We start from the raw sequence: 22401 nt of genomic DNA, 5'->3' as shown, positions 1-22401 counted from the left end.
ACCTCGTGTGAGTGGTTTTCACGATGCAGGCATACTTCAGACCCACATTAATCCTATTCCAGGCACATGTAGGCTCAAAGGTACTTCTATTCAACCAAAAAGCATGTTTTTTGATTTACCAAATGCAGGTAACAAAAGTTAATAAGATGCTTTTATTTACATTTGAACAAAACTTGGAATGTCCAGGACTGGTTCCACCCTTCTCAGTGACCAGTAAAAGCCTCCATCAGCTGCTGAGCGTCAGACTCCTGCTCTGACGTCTCCGCCGGGATTTCTGACCACTTTCAGCCATGAGCTCCAACTCCTGTGTTTCAAAACATGTCCTCCATGTCCTCCTCATAGCCTGTCCCTCTGAAGAGACGCCTGTCTCCAGGGGACATTGCGGCTGGGTTTGATGGCGTCTCCTCATTATACCTGTGAGCAAAAATGCACCTGGATCGTCGTGACTGTTAAATAAAAAAAGTCTGTTTTTCCAGTCATATAGTTTCTCATTTCAGTCTTCAGAAGAGTAAAGTGGAAACCTGGCCTCCTGAGCCCAGCGTCTCGTCTCACCTCTACAGCAAACTGCTGATGGAGGATCAGCCTGACAGAGTGGAGGAGGACCAGGAGGACCAGGAGGACCAGGAGCACCAGGAGGATCAGGAGAACCAGGAGGACCAGGAGAACCAGGAGGATCAGGAGAACCAGGAGGACCAGGAGGATCAGGAGCACCAGGAGGACCAGCAGAACCAGGAGGATCAGGAGGATCAGGAGCACCAGGAGGACCAGGAGGACCAGGAGGACTAGGAGGCCCAGGAGAACCAGGAGGATCAGGAGAACCAGGAGGACCAGGAGCACCAGGAGAACCAGGAGGACCAGGAGCACCAGGAGGACCAGGAGGATCAGGAGAACCAGGAGGACCAGCAGAACCAGGAGAACCAGGAGGACCAGGAGCACCAGGAGGCCCAGGAGCACCAGGAGGACCAGGAGAACCAGGAGGATCAGGAGGATCAGGAGGACCAGGAGCAGAGAGCAGTAGTGAGGATGTATCAACCCCAGTGACAGAACATCAGGAACAGGAACCTCTGGAGAACCACCAAGGACTGAGGAGCAGCGGGAGGAGATGAGGGCTGTGAAGGAACAGTGGTCCAGGAGTGATGGGGGGAGGGGCAGGAACCCCCCAGCTGGAGGCATGGCTCCAGGAAAGACCTGGACCACATCTGAGACCTCTGACCAGAAGAGCAGTGCTAGAACAGCTGAGACCCTGCAGAACCCTCCAGCTCCAGGACTCTGGTAGATCCTGCAGAACCCTCCAGCTCCAGGACTCTGGTAGATCCTGCAGAACCCTCCAGCTTCCAGGACTCTGGTAGATCCTGCAGAACCCTCCAGCTTCCAGGACTCTGGTAGATCCTGCAGAACCCTCCAGCTTCCAGGACTCTGGTAGATCCTGCAGAACCCTCCAGCTTCCAGGACTCTGGTAGATCCTGCAGAACGGACACGCTGGTCCCTGGACCCTCAGGTCACAGAGGGCTTCAGAGTTCACCAGGATGTCTGAGGAGGCAGGTCACAGCAGGGTTCAGAGGTCACCAGCTTGTCTCTGCACCTTCAGATCAGATCACGACCAGGGTCAGAGGTCACCAGCATGTCTGTACAGAGGCACAGAGACATGCTGGTGACCTCTGAAGGCCTCTCTGATATGAAGGTACACCATGCTGGTGACCGCTGCTCTGACCTGAGCCTTGCTGGTGACCTCTGACCCCTGTTCTCATTCTGTCTTCATAAATCAAAGCCTTCTGTGTGGAGCGCTGTGCTTAGAGCTCATAGAGACAGTTTAATGTTCATGTTTGGTGGTGTTCTCCATGCTGCTCCTCGCTGGGTCTCTGGCCTGGACAGGGACCGAGAGGACAGTCCGTCTCAACACATCAACCCGTCACACACACCACTGCAGTCTTTATTCAGCCATCAGAAGAAGCAGCTTCGTAAAACAATCCTGAGCAGCTGTGTTCACGGGATCCGTTCAGCATGTAGCGTCCTGGAGTTGGAGATGCTGATCTGTGGAGAGACAAAGGACAGCAGACAGACGGACCATCAAGACAGGCGAAGACAACGCACAGTCACAACAGTCCAAACGTCCATCAGAGCACGGAGCAAGCCGGGACACACAAAGGCAGGCCAGCAGGGTTCGACTGTTCCCAGCCTCGGAGGGACTCGGTGCTGTCCTCCATCTTCTATCAGGCTGGACACCTGGACACAACCCCAGCATTCCTACTGAATGTTCATGTTTCATTTTTCAAGAAACATTTTCAGACTGTGTTGAATGTTTGTGAAAATGAATTTTCGTGAGAAAAATTCCAAATTAGAATAAATGCGGAAAAAAGTGACTAAAAGCTGTGGACATATCAGCTTCAATGTTGACCAGTTTTTATTCTTTCCAATACTTCCATGAAATGACAACTAGAAAGTCTGACGGTGCAAACCTCCGAGAAGTCCAGCAGGGAAAAGATGTTCTCAAAGCGAGGATTAAAAAAACAGAAGCAGGATGTGAAGGCGGGCTGGTGGTCTGATCAGTGCTGCTAACACACACACACACACACACACACACACACACACACACACACACACACACCAGCATGGGGCCAGGCTTCGGATGCACACTGAAGTCTCCCTGAGTCTGCATCAGGCTGCTAGCGTGTCCGGCGCCATGGGGCTCCTGGGTGACGGGGTGCTACTGCCACTAGCGGCTCACTCTCTGGGGGGGTTCTCTTCCCCCTGGACACCTGGACGCCGGCCCCGGACCCCAGCCCCGCTCTCATGCACACATGTAGGGTCTTGGGAGGCGTGCTCCTCATGTCGGCTGTGGCGGCGGCGGCTCACCTCTCAGCTTTATTTACACCTAACATCTAACATGAACAAACATGTAGAACACGCACACCTGCAGCTGGGACTGCTGGTTTGGCCTCACTCACCACACGGTGTGGTTACTGCCTCTCAATTTTAACTGCAAACAGCATCAGGAGCTGGGGAGGGGAGCATGGGGTGGGCTGTTCCCCACAGGGCCCACAGGGATCTGGGCCGGCTCTGGGTTGACGGGAAGCCCCCGTGTGGGCCAGCTCTCCCGGGTATGGTCCTGTGCCTGAGTGTGTGTGTGTGTGTGTGTGTGTGTGTGTGTGTGTGTGTGTGTGTGTGTGTGTGTGTGTGTGTGTGTGTGTGTGGGGGGGGGGGGGGGGGGGGGGGCTGGATCTTGGATCTTGGGTCTCTCTGGCCTGCTTCCGGTCTTCTCAGGGGTCAGAGGTCATATATGCATGATCACTGTCACATTTCATGATCACTCTGATCTTTCTGGTTTCTGGTTATGAAAACTTTAACACTTGATGTAAAATTCAATGCTGACTCATTTTCCAGGGAGCCGGGCCCTGGTGGACCGGCCATGCTGCCAGTCTTCCAGGTAGGCTTCGTCTCTGCAGCCAGGTGGCCAGTCCATCTTCACACTGTCTATGAGCTGAACGATGCTGGTACCTGTTTCTCCTCTGTGGTCAGCTGGCCCTGCAGCGCCACCACCTGGTACTGCTTGTGCTTCAGGTTGGTGGGGTACTTCCTGAGGCGGCGCACGGCGGCGGACACAGCGTCCCGGCTCCACAGCTTCCTGATGTCCAACGGCGAGCAGCCGGGGTCCAGCAGCAGCAGGCAGAGGGTCCCGTCCCTCCTCTGCTCTAAGCCCACCACCGAGCGGCTGTGACCTTCAGGAGCACGTCCAGAGACAGGAGACAGAGCATCAGACACACTGTCCATACAGGACTGGACATCCAGTGGTTGATGTCAGCTCACAGCACAGTATGACCCCACTTCCTTCTTCCTCAGACTTCCAATGTTTCCCATCTGTGTGTTCCAGCTTTGTACTACAATCTGTTTGTGTGTGTTTGTATGAGTGTGTGTTTCACTTGTGATGGGTACAGAAGACAGCTGGGATCAGTTTCAACGCTATGTGACACAGACTTATGGGAAAGAACATGACTGAAACAGGACGGAAATGTCTTCTCTCCGCTCTCACTCCACGTGTCTCACTGCTCCATGTCATTGACACTGTCCGTCTTCTAGTCCGTAAACTCTTGCCCTGCTGTAGTCTCTGTCTCTCTGTCTCTTCTTGGTCATCTGCAGCCTCCTGTACTGATCCACCACATCGAGTGGAGCAGCGTCTGTCTGCCGTCTCTGTCTGTCTCTTTCTGTCCCCTCATCCCAGCCGGAACAGCAGACAGCTGCCAGAACCAGGGGAGACCTGCACAACCAGGTTTCTCCAGGTTTTCCCCTTTGACAGCGTGTTGTGCTTGCTCAGGCGATCTGTTGGGTTTTCTCGATAAAAGCAGCCTAGAAATGACTGCGTTGTAAATAACGCTATATATTGAAAGCTAAATTGAATTGAATTGGAAAGGACAGGACTTTCACTGCAGGAAAAATGAACGTGCTTCTTTATGCAGAAGGCAGGTTTGCTCTGTTGTTAAAATGTGTTAAAAGTAGAAAGGCTGAACATGGGTCTTAATGAGCTTTTATAGAGGCAGGACTTAATAGGATAAGCTAGGACAGGACAGACAGGGACAGGACAGGGGAAGTGAAGCTTCAGACCACTTTGGACAGTGTCTTCTAGGTGTCTTTCACACTGCTGTCTTCACGTCAGAAGTGACTGTAAAGAAAGATAAGAAATACTCAGGAGATGCAGCTGGCTGCCCCGCCATCATGGAATCATCACACACACACACACACACACACACACACACACACACACACACACACACACACACACACACACACACACACACACACACCACGTGTGCGTTTGTACTTCTGTCGTTGTGAGGACACTCACTGACATAATGCATGTCCTAGCCCCGAACCATAACCATCAAGAATAAATGCCCGTGCGAGACGAGGGTCATAAGACATGCGAGTTAATCGCACGTCAAATTACCGGCGTCAATAGGAATTTGCTTTAACTCGTTCTTATCAACTCGAAATACCCTGATATTTTGTTATTTCAGTTTTCTTATGAGCAGAGGGGGAATGCCGTCTCGCCTCATGATCGTGAGCCGAGTGTCTCGTCACACCCCCACTCACTCACTGGCTTACAGAGAGCTGATGCTGAAGAGCAGTTGCTAATATTTCAGAGTTCATGTGTTTTTATGTTCCTGAATGAGATCTGCTGTTTGTCCCTGTGGTGGGGAGATGGATGTGGCAGTTCCAGAGAAGTAGCTGTCTGATCAGACACCCTGATCATACACCTGAAGGTTGTTGGGAGGGGCGGAGTCAGTGATGACTAGATCCAGTGTATGACCTTTGACATATGTGGGACCTCAACATGCTGACTGAGGTTGAAGCAGTCCAATCGCGAGGCGGTTGTTCGGGTCTCCCAGTGTCGTACCGTTTGCAGATGTGGAACAAAATGAATGTAGAAGGTTCAACAAGTCTGGCATGAAATTTAGTTTAGTTTAGTTCATTGATTTATTTGACAGGGACCATGTACAAATACATTCATCTTTCAATAGAAAAGATGCTTTGTACCAGATTTAGCAAATGCTAATTTCCATCTGCAGTCCCTGCATTTGGATTTGGCTTCAGTGGTTGTTTCCCAAGAAAAATGACGGAGATTGGTGGTTTGGTTTGAAATGGCAGCCACAGAAGGGCAGACAGTTCAACAAATGGTAGCGAGGACTGACCCAGGTCTGTGTGGAACACGCCGGCCAGACTATCTCCACGACCTGAGGTGTAGACTGCCTGAAGGTATCAGCAACCAGGACTGGACTCAAGAGAGCAGAGAGAGCTTGAGGTCGGTGCCAGGTCGACACACTGAATGACTTAGGCGGGGTGTGTTTGTGAGAGCCAGCATGTTCAGCAGTTCCAGTCAGATGGATTATCAATGAAATCCATTCCACGTCACCATTTTGCTGACTCTGCAGTGCTGTGGAGCTTCCACAGTGTCAGCGCTCTAATGGCATGGTGGATGTGCGACAGCCTGTTCTTCTGACCATGAGGCACCAGACCAGGAGTGGACAAGCTCTCTTTGGAAGTCTCTGTGGATGTATGTCCACAAAGACTCCCTGCTCGACCTGTATGATGTTGACTGATTCTCCTGGTACCGGAGGCTATCTCGGAGGGTTCTGTCTGACCTCCTGGTACCGGAGGCTATCTTGGAGGGTTCTGTCTGACCTCCTGGTACCGGAGGCTATCTCGGAGGGTTCTGTCTGACCTCCTGGTACCGGAGGCTATCTCGGAGGGTTCTGTCTGACCTCCTGGTACCCGAGGCTATCTCGGAGGGTTCTGTCTGACCTCCTGGTACCGGAGGCTATCTCGGAGGGTTCTGTCTGACCTCCTGGTACCGGAGGCTATCTCGGAGGGTTCTGTCTGACCTCCTGGTACCCGAGGCTATCTCGGAGGGTTCTGTCTGACCTCCTGGTACCCGAGGCTATCTCGGAGGGTTCTGTCTGACCTCCTGGTACCCGAGGCTATCTCGGAGGGTTCTGTCTGACCTCCTGGTACCCGAGGCTATCTCGGAGGGTTCTGTCTGACCTCCTGGTACCCGAGGCTATCTCGGAGGGTTCTGTCTGACCTCCTGGTACCCGAGGCTATCTCGGAGGGTTCTGTCTGACCTCCTGGTACCGGAGGCTATCTCGGAGGGTTCTGTCTGACCTCCTGGTACCGGAGGCTATCTCGGAGGGTTCTGTCTGACCTCCTGGTACCGGAGGCTACCAGAGATTGCGTCCAATCTTTCTTTTAAGCCCCGCTCTTTAAGTTCTGGTCCTCGTTGTTTCAGTTTTTCTCGGCACTGGGTTGAGGTCCGGTGTGATCCGTGGTCCACCACCGACTCGAGGAGGTCTTGAAAAACCTTGGGCAGCACCAAGCTCCTGCTGGATCTTTTCCTCCCCCACTAAACAAATGAGCCCCTGAACCTCCCAGCAGACCCCCGAGTCCACTTTGCTGATATTGTTTTTATTGCTATTATTTTGTTCTTTTACCGTCCGTTGCTCTTCTCCGTCTCCTTTAGCGTCCGTATCAGCGCTCTTTCAAACATGGCAGTGTTCTGGGTTTTGCTCAAGTTACAGCTCAAAATCACTGACCAGTCTGCGACCAGTATGTGTCTGACGTAGGGCTGAAACGATTCATCGAATAAATTGAATAATTCGATTATAAAAAAGCTTCGAATTAAATTCTGTTGCTTCGAGGATTCGTTTATTAATTGTGTACAGTGAAACTACCGTGAAACCACCAGCGTGTAGCGCCCGGAACTGAAGCGCAGCATGTTTCCGCACGAGAGTGTAAGACGCACGGACATGTCGGAGCGAGCAGGTGGAGCACAGCGCGGGGAAACGACACGAGGAATGGAGCTGTGTCAAAATACAATTGAAAACAAATGGGAACGCGCGTTCCACCAGCGACGAGACGCGGACACGGCGGCCGCGTTTTCACGGCGCGTCGGGGCGTTGAAGAGCAGAATGAAGAAAATGCTGGCGAAAAGGAGGAAGCACAACAAAGAAAACACCAGAAAATGTCAAAAGTTTGGGACAATTTTAAAGGAAAAAAAGGGAAGAGCTCGGTGCAAAGTCTGCAGTGCCAAGCGGAGCTGGGTATTATAACAGCACCACGTCCATGCTGGAAAAAAAAAAAAAAAAAAAAAGATTGTATTCTGAAATTGCTGTTGTGCACTCCTTTGAATGCATTTTACAATTTTAGGGCAGCTGTCAGTTTAAAAAGGTGAATGTGCTGTTTTGGACTCAGCCTGAGTTTTATTATTTTTGTTTGTTTTTTGCAGAAGACAGATAGAAATTAATATCAATAGGGATTGTTTGATGATACTGAATATTGCCTGCTGTACTTGAAGTGTTCTTTAATCAGCTTTCATGTGCATTTTTTTATAATGAAGGTAAGGCCTTAGCCCTCTCTCAGGTGTTTTATTTATTTTTTATTCAAATAATTTGTGAATTTAAAGTGCAATGTTCATCAATGAGTGTTCTTGTGCAGTTTAATAAATGTTACTGCAAGCATTAATAGTACGAGGGTGGACCCAAAAGTTCCCGGACTCTGGTTATAACTTTTTATTTTTTAATCTTCACAACTATTTGAAACTGTCACCTTCAAAATCCTCTCCTTTGGCTTGAATACAACGCTGCAACCGAGATTTTCACTGTTCAGAAGAGTCGCCATGACCGTGCGTAACTGTGCCGGAAAGATAGAACTTCGATTTTCCCTCCCCCCCCGTATGCCTGCCTTACCTTTCCGCTGCCGCTCCAGTTTCATCTGTGACAACAAAAAGCCGTCGCCCGGGGCCAGATCAGGGGAATATGGCGGTGGGGAGGCTGGCTGGTCACGGTTTTAGTCCAAAAATATGCTTTACGCACATCTGGTGCTATTTCTGTGCGTAACGGGGCGTCCTGTGGTCTGCTGTCTGCTATGATGAGGACATTTCCGGGTGCCTTCGTCTCACTGCTTCTAATAACCGCCTGAGGATGATCAGTCTGGATCTCTACAACACTCCCATCAGTTCTGCAATGTCATCAAAAGTCCTGCGTGGATCTACCAGGACGTCTTCTTCAGTTTTTGTGACGTTTTCCTCTGTTCTGGAAGTGGATTGTTGTCCTCTGCGTGCCTGGTCTTCGTGATGTAATCTGATTACTCTTATACCCCTTTCCCACTGCAACTAGCGCGTCGACCCGTGTCTGCGACCCGCTAACTATCGCCTTTTTAGACTCCTTTCCCACCACCTGCAGACTCGTGTCTCACCTCCTGCTGGCGAGCCGCGTCGCTGCGTTTTCCCGCACTGATGGTGTCCCACGTTGATGACATCATCAGCGTGACGGAGCAAAACGAAAGTAAACAATGCAGCGGAAAACAGTCCCTGTTACCTGTAGGTATCTCCTCTTCCTCATGGATCAGGAGAAGCTCTCTGGTCTTGCTGTCCTGCAGTGCTGGGTCATCTTGACGAAAGAAATCTCACGCTGTGTCCAGAAACAACAACTAGCGCGCGAACGTAGCCGCGCTGCGTCGACGTCATCATGTAAGTTCCCGGATGTGTCCCTCCCACTAAAAGCCAGTAGAAAGCTGACCCGGGAATTTACCGGGTCGATTGCAGGGTGAACGACCCGGGTCGAAATCCCGGGTCAAACCTTTTCCCACTGCCATGACTTAGCGGGTTTAAACGGGTTTTTTGGGCAGTGGGAAAGGGGTATAAAAGGGCCAAACCACTCAGACACCCTAAGAGTCCTTCTTGAAGAATGTCTGCAACATGGTGAGTGTTTCTCCCAATAAAAAAACAAAATGTTTTGACAGAGCGCATATCCGTGGATATCCGCCATCTTGAAAAACCGAAGAGCGGGGTGTCACTCTGTCAACACAAACAGTGACTGTCAGCTGACCGCATCACGGGGGAAGACCAAACCTGGCACAGTTATGCATGAGGCTATCCTGTAGCGACATCTAGTGGCCAAAGTCGGAAATTCATTGTATTTTTTTATTAATAGAATCAGTCCGGAAACTTTTGGGTCCCCCCTCGTACTCGTAGTTCATTTTTTTGTCCGTGGTGAGTTTTATGCTTGCCAAAATAAAATAAAAAGAAATGTTTAAAATATATATGTATATATAAAATATATTGTATCCGATTAATCGACCAAATGAATCGATAGTTTAATCGATTACTAAAATAATCGATAGCTGCAGCCCTAGTTTGACGTCACATTTCCAGCCCGACTCAGCCCGACTAGCCCCCCAGTGGAGGAGGGATTAAAAAAACCTACCCGGGTCACGGTAAAGTGGGCTGATAGAGACGCCCAGAAGCGGGTTAGAACCGAGCCGAGCCGAGCCGAGTAGAGCAGAGGAGGGGAGGTGGAAAGACGCCATATCTGATGAAGTTTGGTCTGATCTTCCCAGTGTTAGAGGCTAACTGGGAGGGATTTGTCTGATTCAACCAGACAGAGAGAGACCAGAACCAACTGGACAGAGAGAGACCAGAACCAACTGGACAGAGAGAGACCAGAACCAACTGGACAGAGAGAGACCAGAACCAACTGGACAGAGAGAGACCAGAACCAACTGGACAGAGAGAGACCAGAACCAACTGGACAGAGAGAGACCAGAACCAACTGGACAGAGGGAGACCAGAACCAACTGGACAGAGGGAGACCAGAACCAACTGGACAGAGAGAGACCAGAACCAACTGGACAGAGAGAGACCAGAACCAACTGGACAGAGGGAGACCAGAACCAACTGGACAGAGAGAGACCAGAACCAACTGGACAGAGGGAGACCAGAACCAACTGGACAGAGAGAGACCAGAACCAACTGGACAGAGGGAGACCAGAACCAACTGGACAGAGAGAGACCAGAACCAACTGGACAGAGGGAGACCAGAACCAACTGGACAGAGGGAGAAGAGAACCAACTGGACAGAGAGAGACCAGAACCAACTGGACAGAGGGAGACCAGAACCAACTGGACAGAGGGAGACCAGAACCAACTGGACAGAGAGAGACCAGAACCAACTGGACAGAGAGAGACCAGAACCAACTGGACAGAGAGAGACCAGAACCAACTGGACAGAGGGAGACCAGAACCAACTGGACAGAGGGAGACCAGAACCAACTGGACAGAGAGAGACCAGAACCAACTGGACAGAGGTAGACCAGAACCAACTGGACAGAGAGAGACCAGAACCAACTGGACAGAGGGAGACCAGAACCAACTGGACAGAGAGAGACCAGAACCAACTGGACAGAGAGAGACCAGAACCAACTGGACAGAGGGAGACCAGAACCAACTGGACAGAGAGAGACCAGAACCAACTGGACAGAGGGAGACCAGAACCAACTGGACAGAGAGAGACCAGAACCAACTGGACAGAGAGAGACCAGAACCAACTGGACAGAGGGAGACCAGAACCAACTGGACAGAGAGAGACCAGAACCAACTGGACAGAGGGAGACCAGAACCAACTGGACAGAGGGAGACCAGAACCAACTGGACAGAGGGAGACCAGAACCAACTGGACAGAGGGAGACCAGAACCAACTGGACAGAGGGAGACCAGAACCAACTGGACAGAGAGAGACCAGAACCAACTGGACAGAGGGAGACCAGAACCAACTGGACAGAGGGAGACCAGAACCAACTGGACAGAGGGAGACCAGAACCAACTGGACAGAGGGAGACCAGAACCAACTGGACAGAGGGAGACCAGAACCAACTGGACAGAGAGAGACCAGAACCAACTGGACAGAGGGAGACCAGAACCAACTGGACAGAGGGAGACCAGAACCAACTGGACAGAGAGAGACCAGAACCAACTGGACAGAGGGAGACCAGAACCAACTGGACAGAGAGAGACCAGAACCAACTGGACAGAGGGAGACCAGAACCAACTGGACAGAGGGAGACCAGAACCAACTGTTTTACCACACACTGCACATCCACGGTCTTGTGTGAGAAGTGATGGATGAGGGAATGCACCTTGGTGCTGCAGGTAAAGAGGAGGCAGGGACGTCTGGATGAGTCGGGGCTGAAGTCTGCTGCTCCTGCAGGGCTGAATGAAGTACTGCTTCACCCACTCAAACAGGGCAGGGTGTGTGCCTCCAGGTCCAGTCGGCTGGTGGAAGTCAATGATTCGGGCACTGGAAACACACACAAGTTCCACACTGAAGCACCTTAATGTACTTAATGACTTTTCTACAGTAAATATTCAGCACATCTGTTCAAATACTTGTGAACACAAATATCCAGAGTGTTTCTGCATGTAGACATGTTAAAGATGAGCTGATGAAGCTTCAGCTGAGCATGGAGATGATGAAGAAATGTTAATTCAGTGACTCTGAACTGTCAGTGTTGTTGGTTTGATTATTTGATCTCCTCGATCTTCACACCAGCCATTCCCAGACTTTTTAGAGAATGGAGAGAACCAGAGAAGATCTGCAGTGAACAGCAGTTCTCTGGGACAGAAGCAGGTCCAAGGCTGTATGGAGATGATCGAAAGATGACCAGACCTCAAAGACCTCTGGCTCCTCCCTGCAGTGTGCAGGAGAGCACCGAGCAGCTTTTCAACAGTTGGCAAAGGCCACAGTGGGTGTCCCGACAGGGAGATTAGACTCCAGTTCAAACAGGACCACCACAACCAGACCACAGAAGGTCCGAGGAATCTATATAGAACCAGACCACATAGTCCTAGGCTTTACTTCTTATTGTCTCATGCTAGCTGTTGCCAAAGCTGTCCGTCCCTGGGAGAGGGATCCCTCCATACTGTGGTTCTCCCCAAGATCTCTTCTTCTCCCACTGGGTTTTTGGAGTTTTTTCTTGCCGGATGTGAGGGTCTAAGGCGGTGGTTGCTTCGTTTTGTCTCATTACTGTGAATTTGACATATTAACATTATGCTTATTCACTGTTTTTATTTTTACCAACCAATGTAACATCTTGAAGCCTCTGAGGCAGCTGTTGTTGTGATACTGGGCTGTACAAAAATACATTGATTGATTGATTGATTGACCACAGAAGGTCTGAGGACTCTATCACTGATGGAGATGAGTCCATCTACAAGTGCAAGATAGTACTTTTTGTTCGTTTTCACCTGTCTATGGGACTATGGTACAGCAGAGCGACCTGCTTGCACTTTTTGTCGACAATCAATAACTGGGACTATTTACCTCCAGAGACACGGCGCTACCCGTGGGAGCTACCGTCGTTCCCCCACCGCTGCAGCGGCGCAGACAGCGGCTCCAGAGAAAACAAGAACGGGGCCAGAGGGGTGGACTAGCTGCTAGGCTAACCCCGATGCACACTGGATGCGGTCCGGCTGCGGAACGGCTCCGGTCCGGACACCGCGGCTAATCCGTAGTCATTAAAATCAATGCTGTGATGCACACCGGCCGCGGTCCGGCCGCGGTCCGGCCGCAGTCCGGCTCCGGTCCGGCTCCGGTCCGGCTCCGGTCTGGCCGCGGTCCGGCCGCGGTCCGGCCGCGGTCCGGCCGCGGTCCGGCTCCGGTCCGGCTCCGGTCCGGCTCCGGAGCCTCTGCGGAGCTCCGGTCTCTTTCCGCAAAGATCCAATTTTTCCGGATGCTGCCGCCCTACCGCGTCAAACAGACAGAAGCAAGTCGGGCGCCGGAAGGAAACACGATACGTGTTCCAAAATAAAATCTGTGTCGTGTTTTTGCCTTAATATTTTATTTTTTCTACTTCTTCTAGTAGAATACAAAACAAACAACGTGATGTAGTCATTAAGGCTGGACGATTAATTGAATTTTAATCTTGATTTCGATTTTGGTTACTCACGATCATAAAAGTTTTATAATCGGAGAAAAACGATTAATTAGCCGCACGGCGCGGCGTGTATGTAATTTCCTACGCTGCCATAGTACCATGAATGCACCTTGTGCACGCAGCCGCAGCCAGGGCTCTATCAGCAGCACGTGAAGGAAGGTTTACAAACATGGCAGAAAAGGAGCCTTTAGTGGACAAGAAAGGTCGGACTACTTCAGTCATCTGGAAGAATTTTGGCTTCAAGTCGTCGGACATCCAGCATCCTGCCACAAGTGCTGCATCAGAGCGGGTTTTCAGCACAGGTGGAAATGTTGTCATGTTAGTCGCTGAAGCCAGACCAAGTGAACAGACTCGTCTTCCTCGCCAAAAACCTGTAGGAAGTTAACTACAGGGAGTGTTTAACTATGCAGCCAACCCCTCTTTTGTTATTTAAAAAAGTTTTTGAGAGAGTTCAAAGAATATTTTCAGGCTGTGTTTCTGACTGAGTTATTAGTGTATTTTGCATATTGCTATTTTTGCAAGTTTTATAGAAATGCATGCAGATTGGGTATTTATTTTTATTTGTTTTATTGATATTATTTAAGATATTAATTTTTTATAAGTTTATTTTTGATTGTTCTTTCAAGTTGTAGTTTAATAAATACTCAAGTTTTGGAATTATGAATAATCATGGTTATTAATCGTGATTTCAATATCTATCAACATAATCGTGATTATTATTTTTGCCATAATCGTCCAGCCCTAGTAGTCATTATACGCTTTAGAAGAATGAACGGTTTTGTACTTCGTCACTGCTGAAAAGCTAAATGACTCCAAAATGGCTCAAAACAGCTCTGTGACCGGAGCAGCTCTGTGTTGCCAGATTGGGCGGGTTTCTGGCAAATCAAGCGTCTTTTTTGAACACGTCGGACGGGTCAATGAAATGATTATGTGTTCATGACGTGTTTGTTATTATAAAAATACAGTTTTAACCTGCATTTTCAACCGAGATGGCGGTTTGGGCTGCTTTCTATTGAGTACAACGAGTTTCAAATTGTCTACTGGGATAACGACAAATCTGGCAACCTCCTCCAGCGGACTGCAGAGACACTGCAGGCGGTGTGAATCACAGTGCTGCGGTGTACCGGACCGGAGCCGGACCGGAGCCGGACCGGAGCCGGACTGCAGCCGGACCGCATCCAGTGTGCATCGGGGGTAAGAGATAACCCCTATCAATCAATCAATCAATCAATCAATCAATCAAACTTTATTTGTAGAGCACTTTTCATATTCATAAAAAACAATTCAAAGTACTGAACAGTAAAAACACTCATAAAAACAAAAAATAGCAAAAACTGAACCATCGAACAGTTAGCGTGCGCACGCACGCACGCACGCACGCACACACACACACACAGGACCAGGTCTACTGCCAGATCCCTGGCCCACAGAGCCGGACCACTGCCTCATCTGGCCCTGACTCCAGCATACAAGCCCCTCATGTGCAGAGAGAAGCCAACCTCCAGACAGTCAGAGTGGGACTGAGGAGCCACTTCAGCCTGCTGGACTGCTTCAACACTACAGACTGGGAGGTTTTTGCTGAGGGCACAGACCCGGAGGACACATCAGCTTCTGTGCTGAGTGTGGCACTGCCTGCGCTGTGCCCCGTGGAAGGATATAGCGGCGCACAGCAGTAGCAGCCAGAGACTCAGCCGCTGTGCTCCGGCATATCCGGCAACACCAGTCTGCTCATCAGGCAGACCGGTCAACAGAAGACGCTGTGATCACAACTGTCCACCCAGCCCCGACTCACCTGGACCACAGGAACCCGTATGTAAGGCTGCTGGTTGTGGACTTCAGCTCGGCCTTTAACACTGCTGTGTCCCACAAACTGGTCCACAACCTGAGCACCCTGGGCGGCTCACTGAGAGCATGGGTACCGCAGCATGTCAGGATGGGGGGCCGCACATCCTCCACCCTCATCCTGAACACCGGGACACCACAGGGACGTGTCCTCAGCCCCCTCCTGTACTCCCTCGTCCCCGTCCGCTCCACCAGCACCGTCGCCCAGTTCGCTGATGACCACCGTCGTAGGACTCACGGCAGACAACGCAGACGGCCTACAGGGAGGAGGTCCAGCTCCTGGTACCATGGTGTCACAATGACAATCTGGACCTGAACTCCAGCAAAACCAAGGAACTGATGGTGGATTTTAGGAGGACCACTGGCACGGAGCACCCCGCCCTCTGCATCAGGAGAGGAAGTAGAGAGGGCAGAGACGGACTTCCTCAGGAAGCTGAAGCAGACTGGCCTGCCCCCCTGGAGAGCCTCCTGTCCTGCTGCACAGCAGGGTGCAGCAGCTGCACAGCGGAGGACAGACGGAACCTTCAGCGGGTCGTCAGAGCAGCCGAGAAGACCATCGGGGCCACACTACCCCCCCTCCAGGGCACCTTCACTAGCCGCATCCAGAAGAAGGCCTCCAGCATGGAGGGGGACCCACACACCCAGACCACCTCCTGTCCCCCCTCCCCTCAGGACAGAGATACCGCACAGACTCAGAAACAGCTTCTACCTCCAAGCTGTGAAAGCCACTGCCCCACCACCACCCCCCCCCAGCCTTCTGCCCCCCGCACCCCGCCCCCACTCCACTGCCTCCAACACCCCCAGCCCGTCCTTCAACCCGGCCCGATCTTGTTTTTGGGCGTTTGCGTAGCACAGAGCCACTTTACCCATCTGTGTATGTGCTCATTCACTCATGTGTGCGTTTGCTCTTTGTTGTGCAGCCATTTCATGTTTGTTTGTCTCGTGTGTCCCCAGATGCTGCAGAGCCACTTTGTGTGTGTGCGCGCTGGACTTTTGCTCGCACAGCTACTGTTACTGTGGGCGCATGCTCTGGACAGTTTTCAGAATCTGGTGCCTGTGCATAAAGACCTCCTCCGCTCTTTGTTTTAGTTTGTATATGTTTTTATACTGCCTGTACAGGCTGCCATAGAGGATGCCAAACAACGTTTCACTGTACAAACACTGTTGCCTAACAAGTGTTGATAGTGACAACAAAGATCTGTCTGTCTATCTGTCCATCCGTCCATGACACAAGAACAGTTTCTTTCCATCTGCCACAAGCCTCAAGAACAAGGTCTAAGTGCCCCCCCCGGCCCCCATCACCCCCAATAAACCACATTCTGGTTCTGACACTAGAAGGCTGTGAAGGTGCAGTCTGTCAACCATGGCGCCATCCTTAATGGCTGGCTTGTGGTGTTACACAGCGCAGGGCGAGGATGTGTGTTTCTGTGCACCAGGAGAAATGTCCAAATACCTGACCTGATTCTCAGAGAGGTCAGCAGGACGTAGATCTCTGTGGCTCCGATCCAGGACGCTGTTCCCTGCAGCCGCTGGTCGAAGTGGGATGCTCCTTGTGGGTCCAGTCCTTCTTTCCAAGCCTCCTCGATCATACGCTGCAGCCTTGGAATACTTGGCACCAACTTCTCTGTAACGGAAAGAACGTCCAAAGTATGTCCGAGAGCAGAAAAACGAGGAAGGCCAGCCTCGCAATTCTGTGGCCAATGAGGGACATTCAACCAAACTACAATAATGGGCTAAAAGTTTACATTTAAAACTACATTAAAACAACTGCCTGCTGCTTCCTGAATCCTCAAATGGAACAAACTGCTAAAAAGACAGTGATGTAAAGCAATATAAAGTTGGCACAGCTGCATATGTAGCTCTCTACTGGATTAACTCATCTTCAACAAGATACGGTAACACTTTACTTGAAGCACCCCTGTATAACACATTATAAGTACATTATAGCACTGTATAACTATAGTTATAAACACTCATAAATGATCACAATGCTTTATAAGCCACTATACAGCATAGGGCTAGGGCTAGGGCCTGATGTTATATATATTTATAGCTTATGCTATAATGTACTTATAATGTGTTATACAGGGGTGCTTCAAGTAAAGTGTTACCCAAGATACTGAGGAAGAAATGATTCAAATAAAAGATGTTGCATTTCAAAATGAGAAGGCTGTAGGTTCAAGTCCTTGGTTATTGCTAAGTGCCATCGAAGTTATGCCATCAATTCAACAGATGACTTTGAAAAGATGTGGAAAAGACACCTGGAAAACTATCAGCTCACAGACACTAAACTTTAAAGTTTTCAGTCACAGCCCAATGTCAGACTGAGATTTGACAGAGACTTGTGGTGATATCAGAAAGTGCTGTGACTCCAGTTGTTTCGGGGTATCCTAGGCCTGGTGGTAATACTGAACAGATATACTGACATGTATGTATTTATAGGGCTGTCACGATATCAAATTTTCTCTTCATGATTATCGTGGGCAAAGAATGTCACGATAACGATATTATCACGATATCAGCAAAAATGTCACTAATAATGGTACAAACATTCAGATTCAGCTTTAATTTTATTTTTGTTTGTTTTCTCTCTTTTCCCAGATGAATTACATTCAGAATACCTGTCAAATGAGGTGTTGAAACAATATGAGAACAGTGACTGTACAGCTGCATACCAACAGTGTAGTTACACTCCACTAATTAAAATCTGGTGAACTGATTATCAGAGGATCCACAGCAGAGGCGTAATGTACGTCGGGTTGGTGGGTTCTGAAAACCCTCGGCCCTGTTGGGGTGAAGTCCTGTCCCACCACCACACTGCCCAGGATTTTTGTTTGTTTGTTTGTTTGTTTAAATCGGAGGCGGAATGAGCAGCAGCTGCTTCTCTCCAGCCAGAGGCGCCGCTACTGGCTAGGGCCCCGAGCTGAAGGGGGCCCCGAGGGACGGCTGACATCAGTCAATTTCAATGACAAATTTAAGGCGCTACACTAGACGCTGCAACGACAACGTGTCGAAAATCCCCCGCTTGGGGCCCTTTTCCGAGTACTCACCGGTTAGTTGCTCGAAGGGGGCCGGCGGAGAAGACGGCGGATATCAGCGACACAACTTGAAACCCCCCGGACACATTACAATGACACGTCTGGAACCTACCTAATGGGGCCCCACTGCTACCCAGATGGGTGCAAAATCTGCTGTAACTACAAGATTAACAAAATCATTTGTGGATAGCAGGGACAAAGCATTTGTGTGTAACTGATGAATGACAAGTGATATGTCTGCTGAACAATCCTGGGATATTTTTCTTTTTCCGATTCCATTCCCTGCTTATGGCAGATTTTTATGAAGCTCAGCATTTCTTGCAAATTGGCGTGTCGTCAAACTAGTCCGCTTCCACCTTTAGGAACCCCAAGAACTCCCACACCACGACTTCACTTTCTTCGGGTTAGAGCGTCTCGCTGTCGTTGTCGGCCACCGCCGACATGTTTAGTTCACTCGTGACGCTCGCTAACTGGGAGCTAGCTAGCTAGGAGCCGTGCTGCTACCGCTGCTCTGCTGTGTTTATATGTGAGGGGGGGGGGGGGGGGCTGCAGGAGGGAGACCAAGCAGGGCGGAAGGACAGGAGCGGATTTAGAAAATACACTTCAACACGTTTCAAGTGGCACTAGATCCTCTTTACGATATTATCATGTGCGCATTTTAAACACGATATTGAAATTTCATTTTTTTTAATACCACAATTATCGTCAATACTGGTTTACTGCGACAGCCCTAACATATATATATATATATATATATATATATATATATATATATATATATATATATATATATATATATTAGGGGTGTAACAGTACATGTATTTGTATTGAACCGTTCCGGTCCGGGCCGTTCGGTTCGGTACAGGACTGTCCCCGGGTGAGTTCACGGGCCAAAGTTAGTTTTTTTCCCGCTCACGGCCGGATGGTGCGTGTGTTTACGTTCTGCCGCTAGCATGTGCAGCTACACCTGCAGCCATGACTGCTACTGCTAGCAGCTTCCTCCATGCTCCACATGTCCGCCTGGCGCATTGGTCCCTGGGACGTCATGTCATGAACTTCTGTCCACGGACGTCCGCGCGCAGGACAGATTTTGTGACCGTGTTGCGCGTATGCGCACGTCGCGCCGGTACACACATGCGCCAGAGCGCCACAGCAAACAAACCATGACAGACGCTAACTTTGAAAAGTGAGTCTGAAGCGAACAGGCTGCAACTCTGTCTGAAGAAACTCAGAGAAGAGCTGGAGGACGGAGAGAGCAGACTCTGTCAGGAGGAGGAGGAGGGCTGTCACTGAAGAGAAGCAGTGTGGAACCGTACCGGCTGTCGGGGGGCTCACTGGGGGGTGCGCGTGCCTCGGAGGGAACATGTCTGCTTTAAGTGAGTCTTAAGGCATAGCGCCCCCACGCTTCAATGGTGAGGACAAGTACTGCATGCAGGTCGGTATCTTTATTAAAGTGAAATAGTGATGCTCAAATCATCCATTAAAATTGGCCTAATTCTGCATATAATCCATGATTATGACCATACTAAATCAATAATAATAAATCAAAGGAAATACGTGGGGGAAACAGCATTTTTCCAATAATTAGGGCCCCCCCCCAAAATTTCATAAATCGTGTTTTCAGGGGGGGTCATCTCACACATTGCAGAAAATTGTAAGTATCTTTTATGTAGGATGGATGTCTGATAGATAACGGTGTCAGAAATGAATCTATGTATTCTGCCGTTCTATAAGTTTCACTGCCACAATGGGATACAATGGGTCATGTCTCATCAAGGGGGGCTGAGACCCCCCTGGCCCCCCATGGTTCACACCCTGAGTGAAAGTATCTAATCGCTGAGGCGCCGCCCCGAGATTCAGAAACAGAACAAAAAAGGCTAAATAAACTCTGATACTAAATGATAACGTACGTATGAGCCTCATTTCCTATAAATAATCTGAAATAAAGGAGCAGATAAACAGTCTAGAGAGCCGGAAAAGCTTCTGGAGGATGCGTGGATCAGTGCGCCTGCATGGAACGTCCACAGCTGAGCCCAAATGTAGCAGCAGAGAAGAGCGTTGGCATCGGTGATGTGCCGCAAAGCCGACACAGACAGGCGGACATGGGAAGCATGGACAACAAGAACATTTAGCTTTTGCATTTTGTTCCTTACTGTATCGAAACCGAACCGAACCGTGACCTCAGAACTGAGGTACGTATCGAACCCAGATTTTTCGTGTAACATATATATTTTCCCTAACATATATGTGTATAATATATATATATATAAAATGTATGTTATAGCTGGGCCGTTAACGGCGATAACGTGCTGCATTATCGCAAGAGTCTTATCGCGTGAGAAAAAAATGTCGCCGTTAATCTAATCTGTTCTGTGCCCCGAGCCCGAGAGTCACACCGCGCTCCAGCTGAGCGTCAAAAACACACACACACGCTTTTAGCGGTGAAACATGGTCCATTCCTCATTATTTGCCGATTTGAGCTCGGCCGAATTATCAGAAAAATCACGAGGAAAAGGCTGGTATGAGGCACAAACTGAAATAAGGAGCGCAAATATGAAGAAAATGAAAGTGAAACTTAAATCGCTTGTTCTGTCGGTGCAGCGTTTCAGCCAGCTGGGCGTTTTTCAGGCGCTGAAAACACACAAAATAAAGTACATTTCCCTTCAACACACAATCTGGTTTAATAAAGGTAAGTATGAGGCACAATTCGGCGTGACTGAATTTAGGCTGTCTTGCAGATAGAATGGAGTTTGAGGAAGTGAGCGCTCATAAGTAACTTCTATTTTTCATCTGCTCTGCTATTGGTGTGTGTGTGTGTTTGTGTGTGTGTGTGTGTGTGTGTGTGTGTGTGTGTGTGTGTGTTGGGGGGCAATCTTGGTAAAGACTTGGTATTTTAAGCCATTATAAATCACGATTAATCGTGATTAACTCCAGGATTGGGTGCGATTAATCGCGATTAAAAAATTTAATCGTTGGCCAGCTCCAACATATATACATATATATATATGTACATATATATATATATACATATATATATATATATATATATATATATATATATATATATATATATATATATATATATATATATATACACACATATATACCAGAGTCCTGGGAGCTGGAAGGTTCTGCAGGATCTTAGCTGGTCCTAGGATTGTGCTCTTCTGAACGGAGCTCTCAGATGTTGTTCCTGGTCTCTGCTGGAGCCATCCTCCCAGCTTGGGGGTTCCTGCTCCCAGTGTCCCGATCACTACTGGTATCACTGTTGTCTTCACGCCCCACACTCTCTCCATCTCTTCCCTCAGCCCTTGGTACTTCTCCAGCTTCTCTGCTCCTTTTTCCTGATGTTCCATCACTTGGGATTGCTACATCTATCACCACAGCTGTCTTCTGCTGTTTATCCACCACCACTATGTCAGGTTGATTGGCCATCACCTGCTGGTCAGTCTGGATCTGGAAGTCCCACAGGATCTTGGCTCGATTGTTCTGGACCACCTTTGGAGGTGTCTCCCATCTGGACCCTGGGACCTCCAGTCCATACTCAGTACATATGTTCCTGTACACGATGCCCACTACCTGGTTGTGCCGTTCCATGTCTGCCTTGCCTGCCAGCATCTGACCCCCTGCTGTGATGGTCTGTACTGTCTCTGGGGCTTCTTTGCACAGTCTGCACCTGGGGTCTTGTTTGGTGTGGTAGATCCCGGCCTCTACTGATCTTGTGTTCAGGGCCTGTTCTTGTGCAGCCATGATTAGTTCCTCTGTGCTGTCCTTCAGTCCAGCCTTTTCCAGCCACTGGGATGTTTTTCCAGTGTCAGCCACTTCTTCAATGTGTCGGTGGTCCATGCCATGCAGGGCTTTGTCTGTCCATGATAGCTCCTCTGGCTCCTCCTTACTGGGCTTTTGGTGTCTGAGGCATTCACTTAGCAGATCATCACTGGGGCCATCTTCTGGGTATACTCATGGAGGCTCTTGGTTTCCTCCTGGATAGTGGCTCTGACAGGTCGGAGAACAGAGCGTTTATATATATATATATATATATATATATATATATATATATATATATATATATATATATATATATATATATATATATATTAGTGGCGATTGCTCTAAGACTGCAAGGGAAGCTCAACTTCCCCTAAAATGTCAAAAAAATAAGTGGTCCAATATTTACTATTGTTTACTATTGTTTACTATTGTGTGTACATTTCGCTGACTGAATGCGCTACAACACGTTCATCTGTTATTCAGAATCAGCTAC

The 22401-nt window shown here is 49.3% G+C and overlaps 1 protein-coding gene across 10 annotated transcripts in view; it reads right to left on the bottom strand.

Annotated features, from left to right (window-relative positions):
* Positions 1 to 902: 902 nt before the first annotated feature.
* Positions 903 to 22401, bottom strand: part of zufsp (zinc finger containing ubiquitin peptidase 1) — a 63409-nt gene continuing 41910 nt past the window's right edge. For all 10 annotated transcript variants that reach the window (XM_030103524.1, XM_030103526.1, XM_030103525.1 and 7 more), the window contains 4 exons: positions 16558 to 16723; positions 11461 to 11621; positions 3496 to 3716; positions 903 to 2031 (listed from right to left, as the gene is read on the bottom strand). In XM_030103524.1, the coding sequence (XP_029959384.1) occupies positions 1984 to 2031; positions 3496 to 3716; positions 11461 to 11621; positions 16558 to 16723 (596 nt within the window). In that variant the 3' untranslated portion in view covers positions 903 to 1983. The remainder of the gene's footprint in view (positions 2032 to 3495; positions 3717 to 11460; positions 11622 to 16557; positions 16724 to 22401) is intronic.

The sequence above is a fragment of the Salarias fasciatus genome, chromosome 11 (assembly GCF_902148845.1).
Source record: "Salarias fasciatus chromosome 11, fSalaFa1.1, whole genome shotgun sequence".
In the NCBI taxonomy this organism is placed as follows: domain Eukaryota; kingdom Metazoa; phylum Chordata; class Actinopteri; order Blenniiformes; family Blenniidae; genus Salarias; species Salarias fasciatus.
This window is presented reverse-complemented; position numbering and strand designations above follow the sequence as displayed.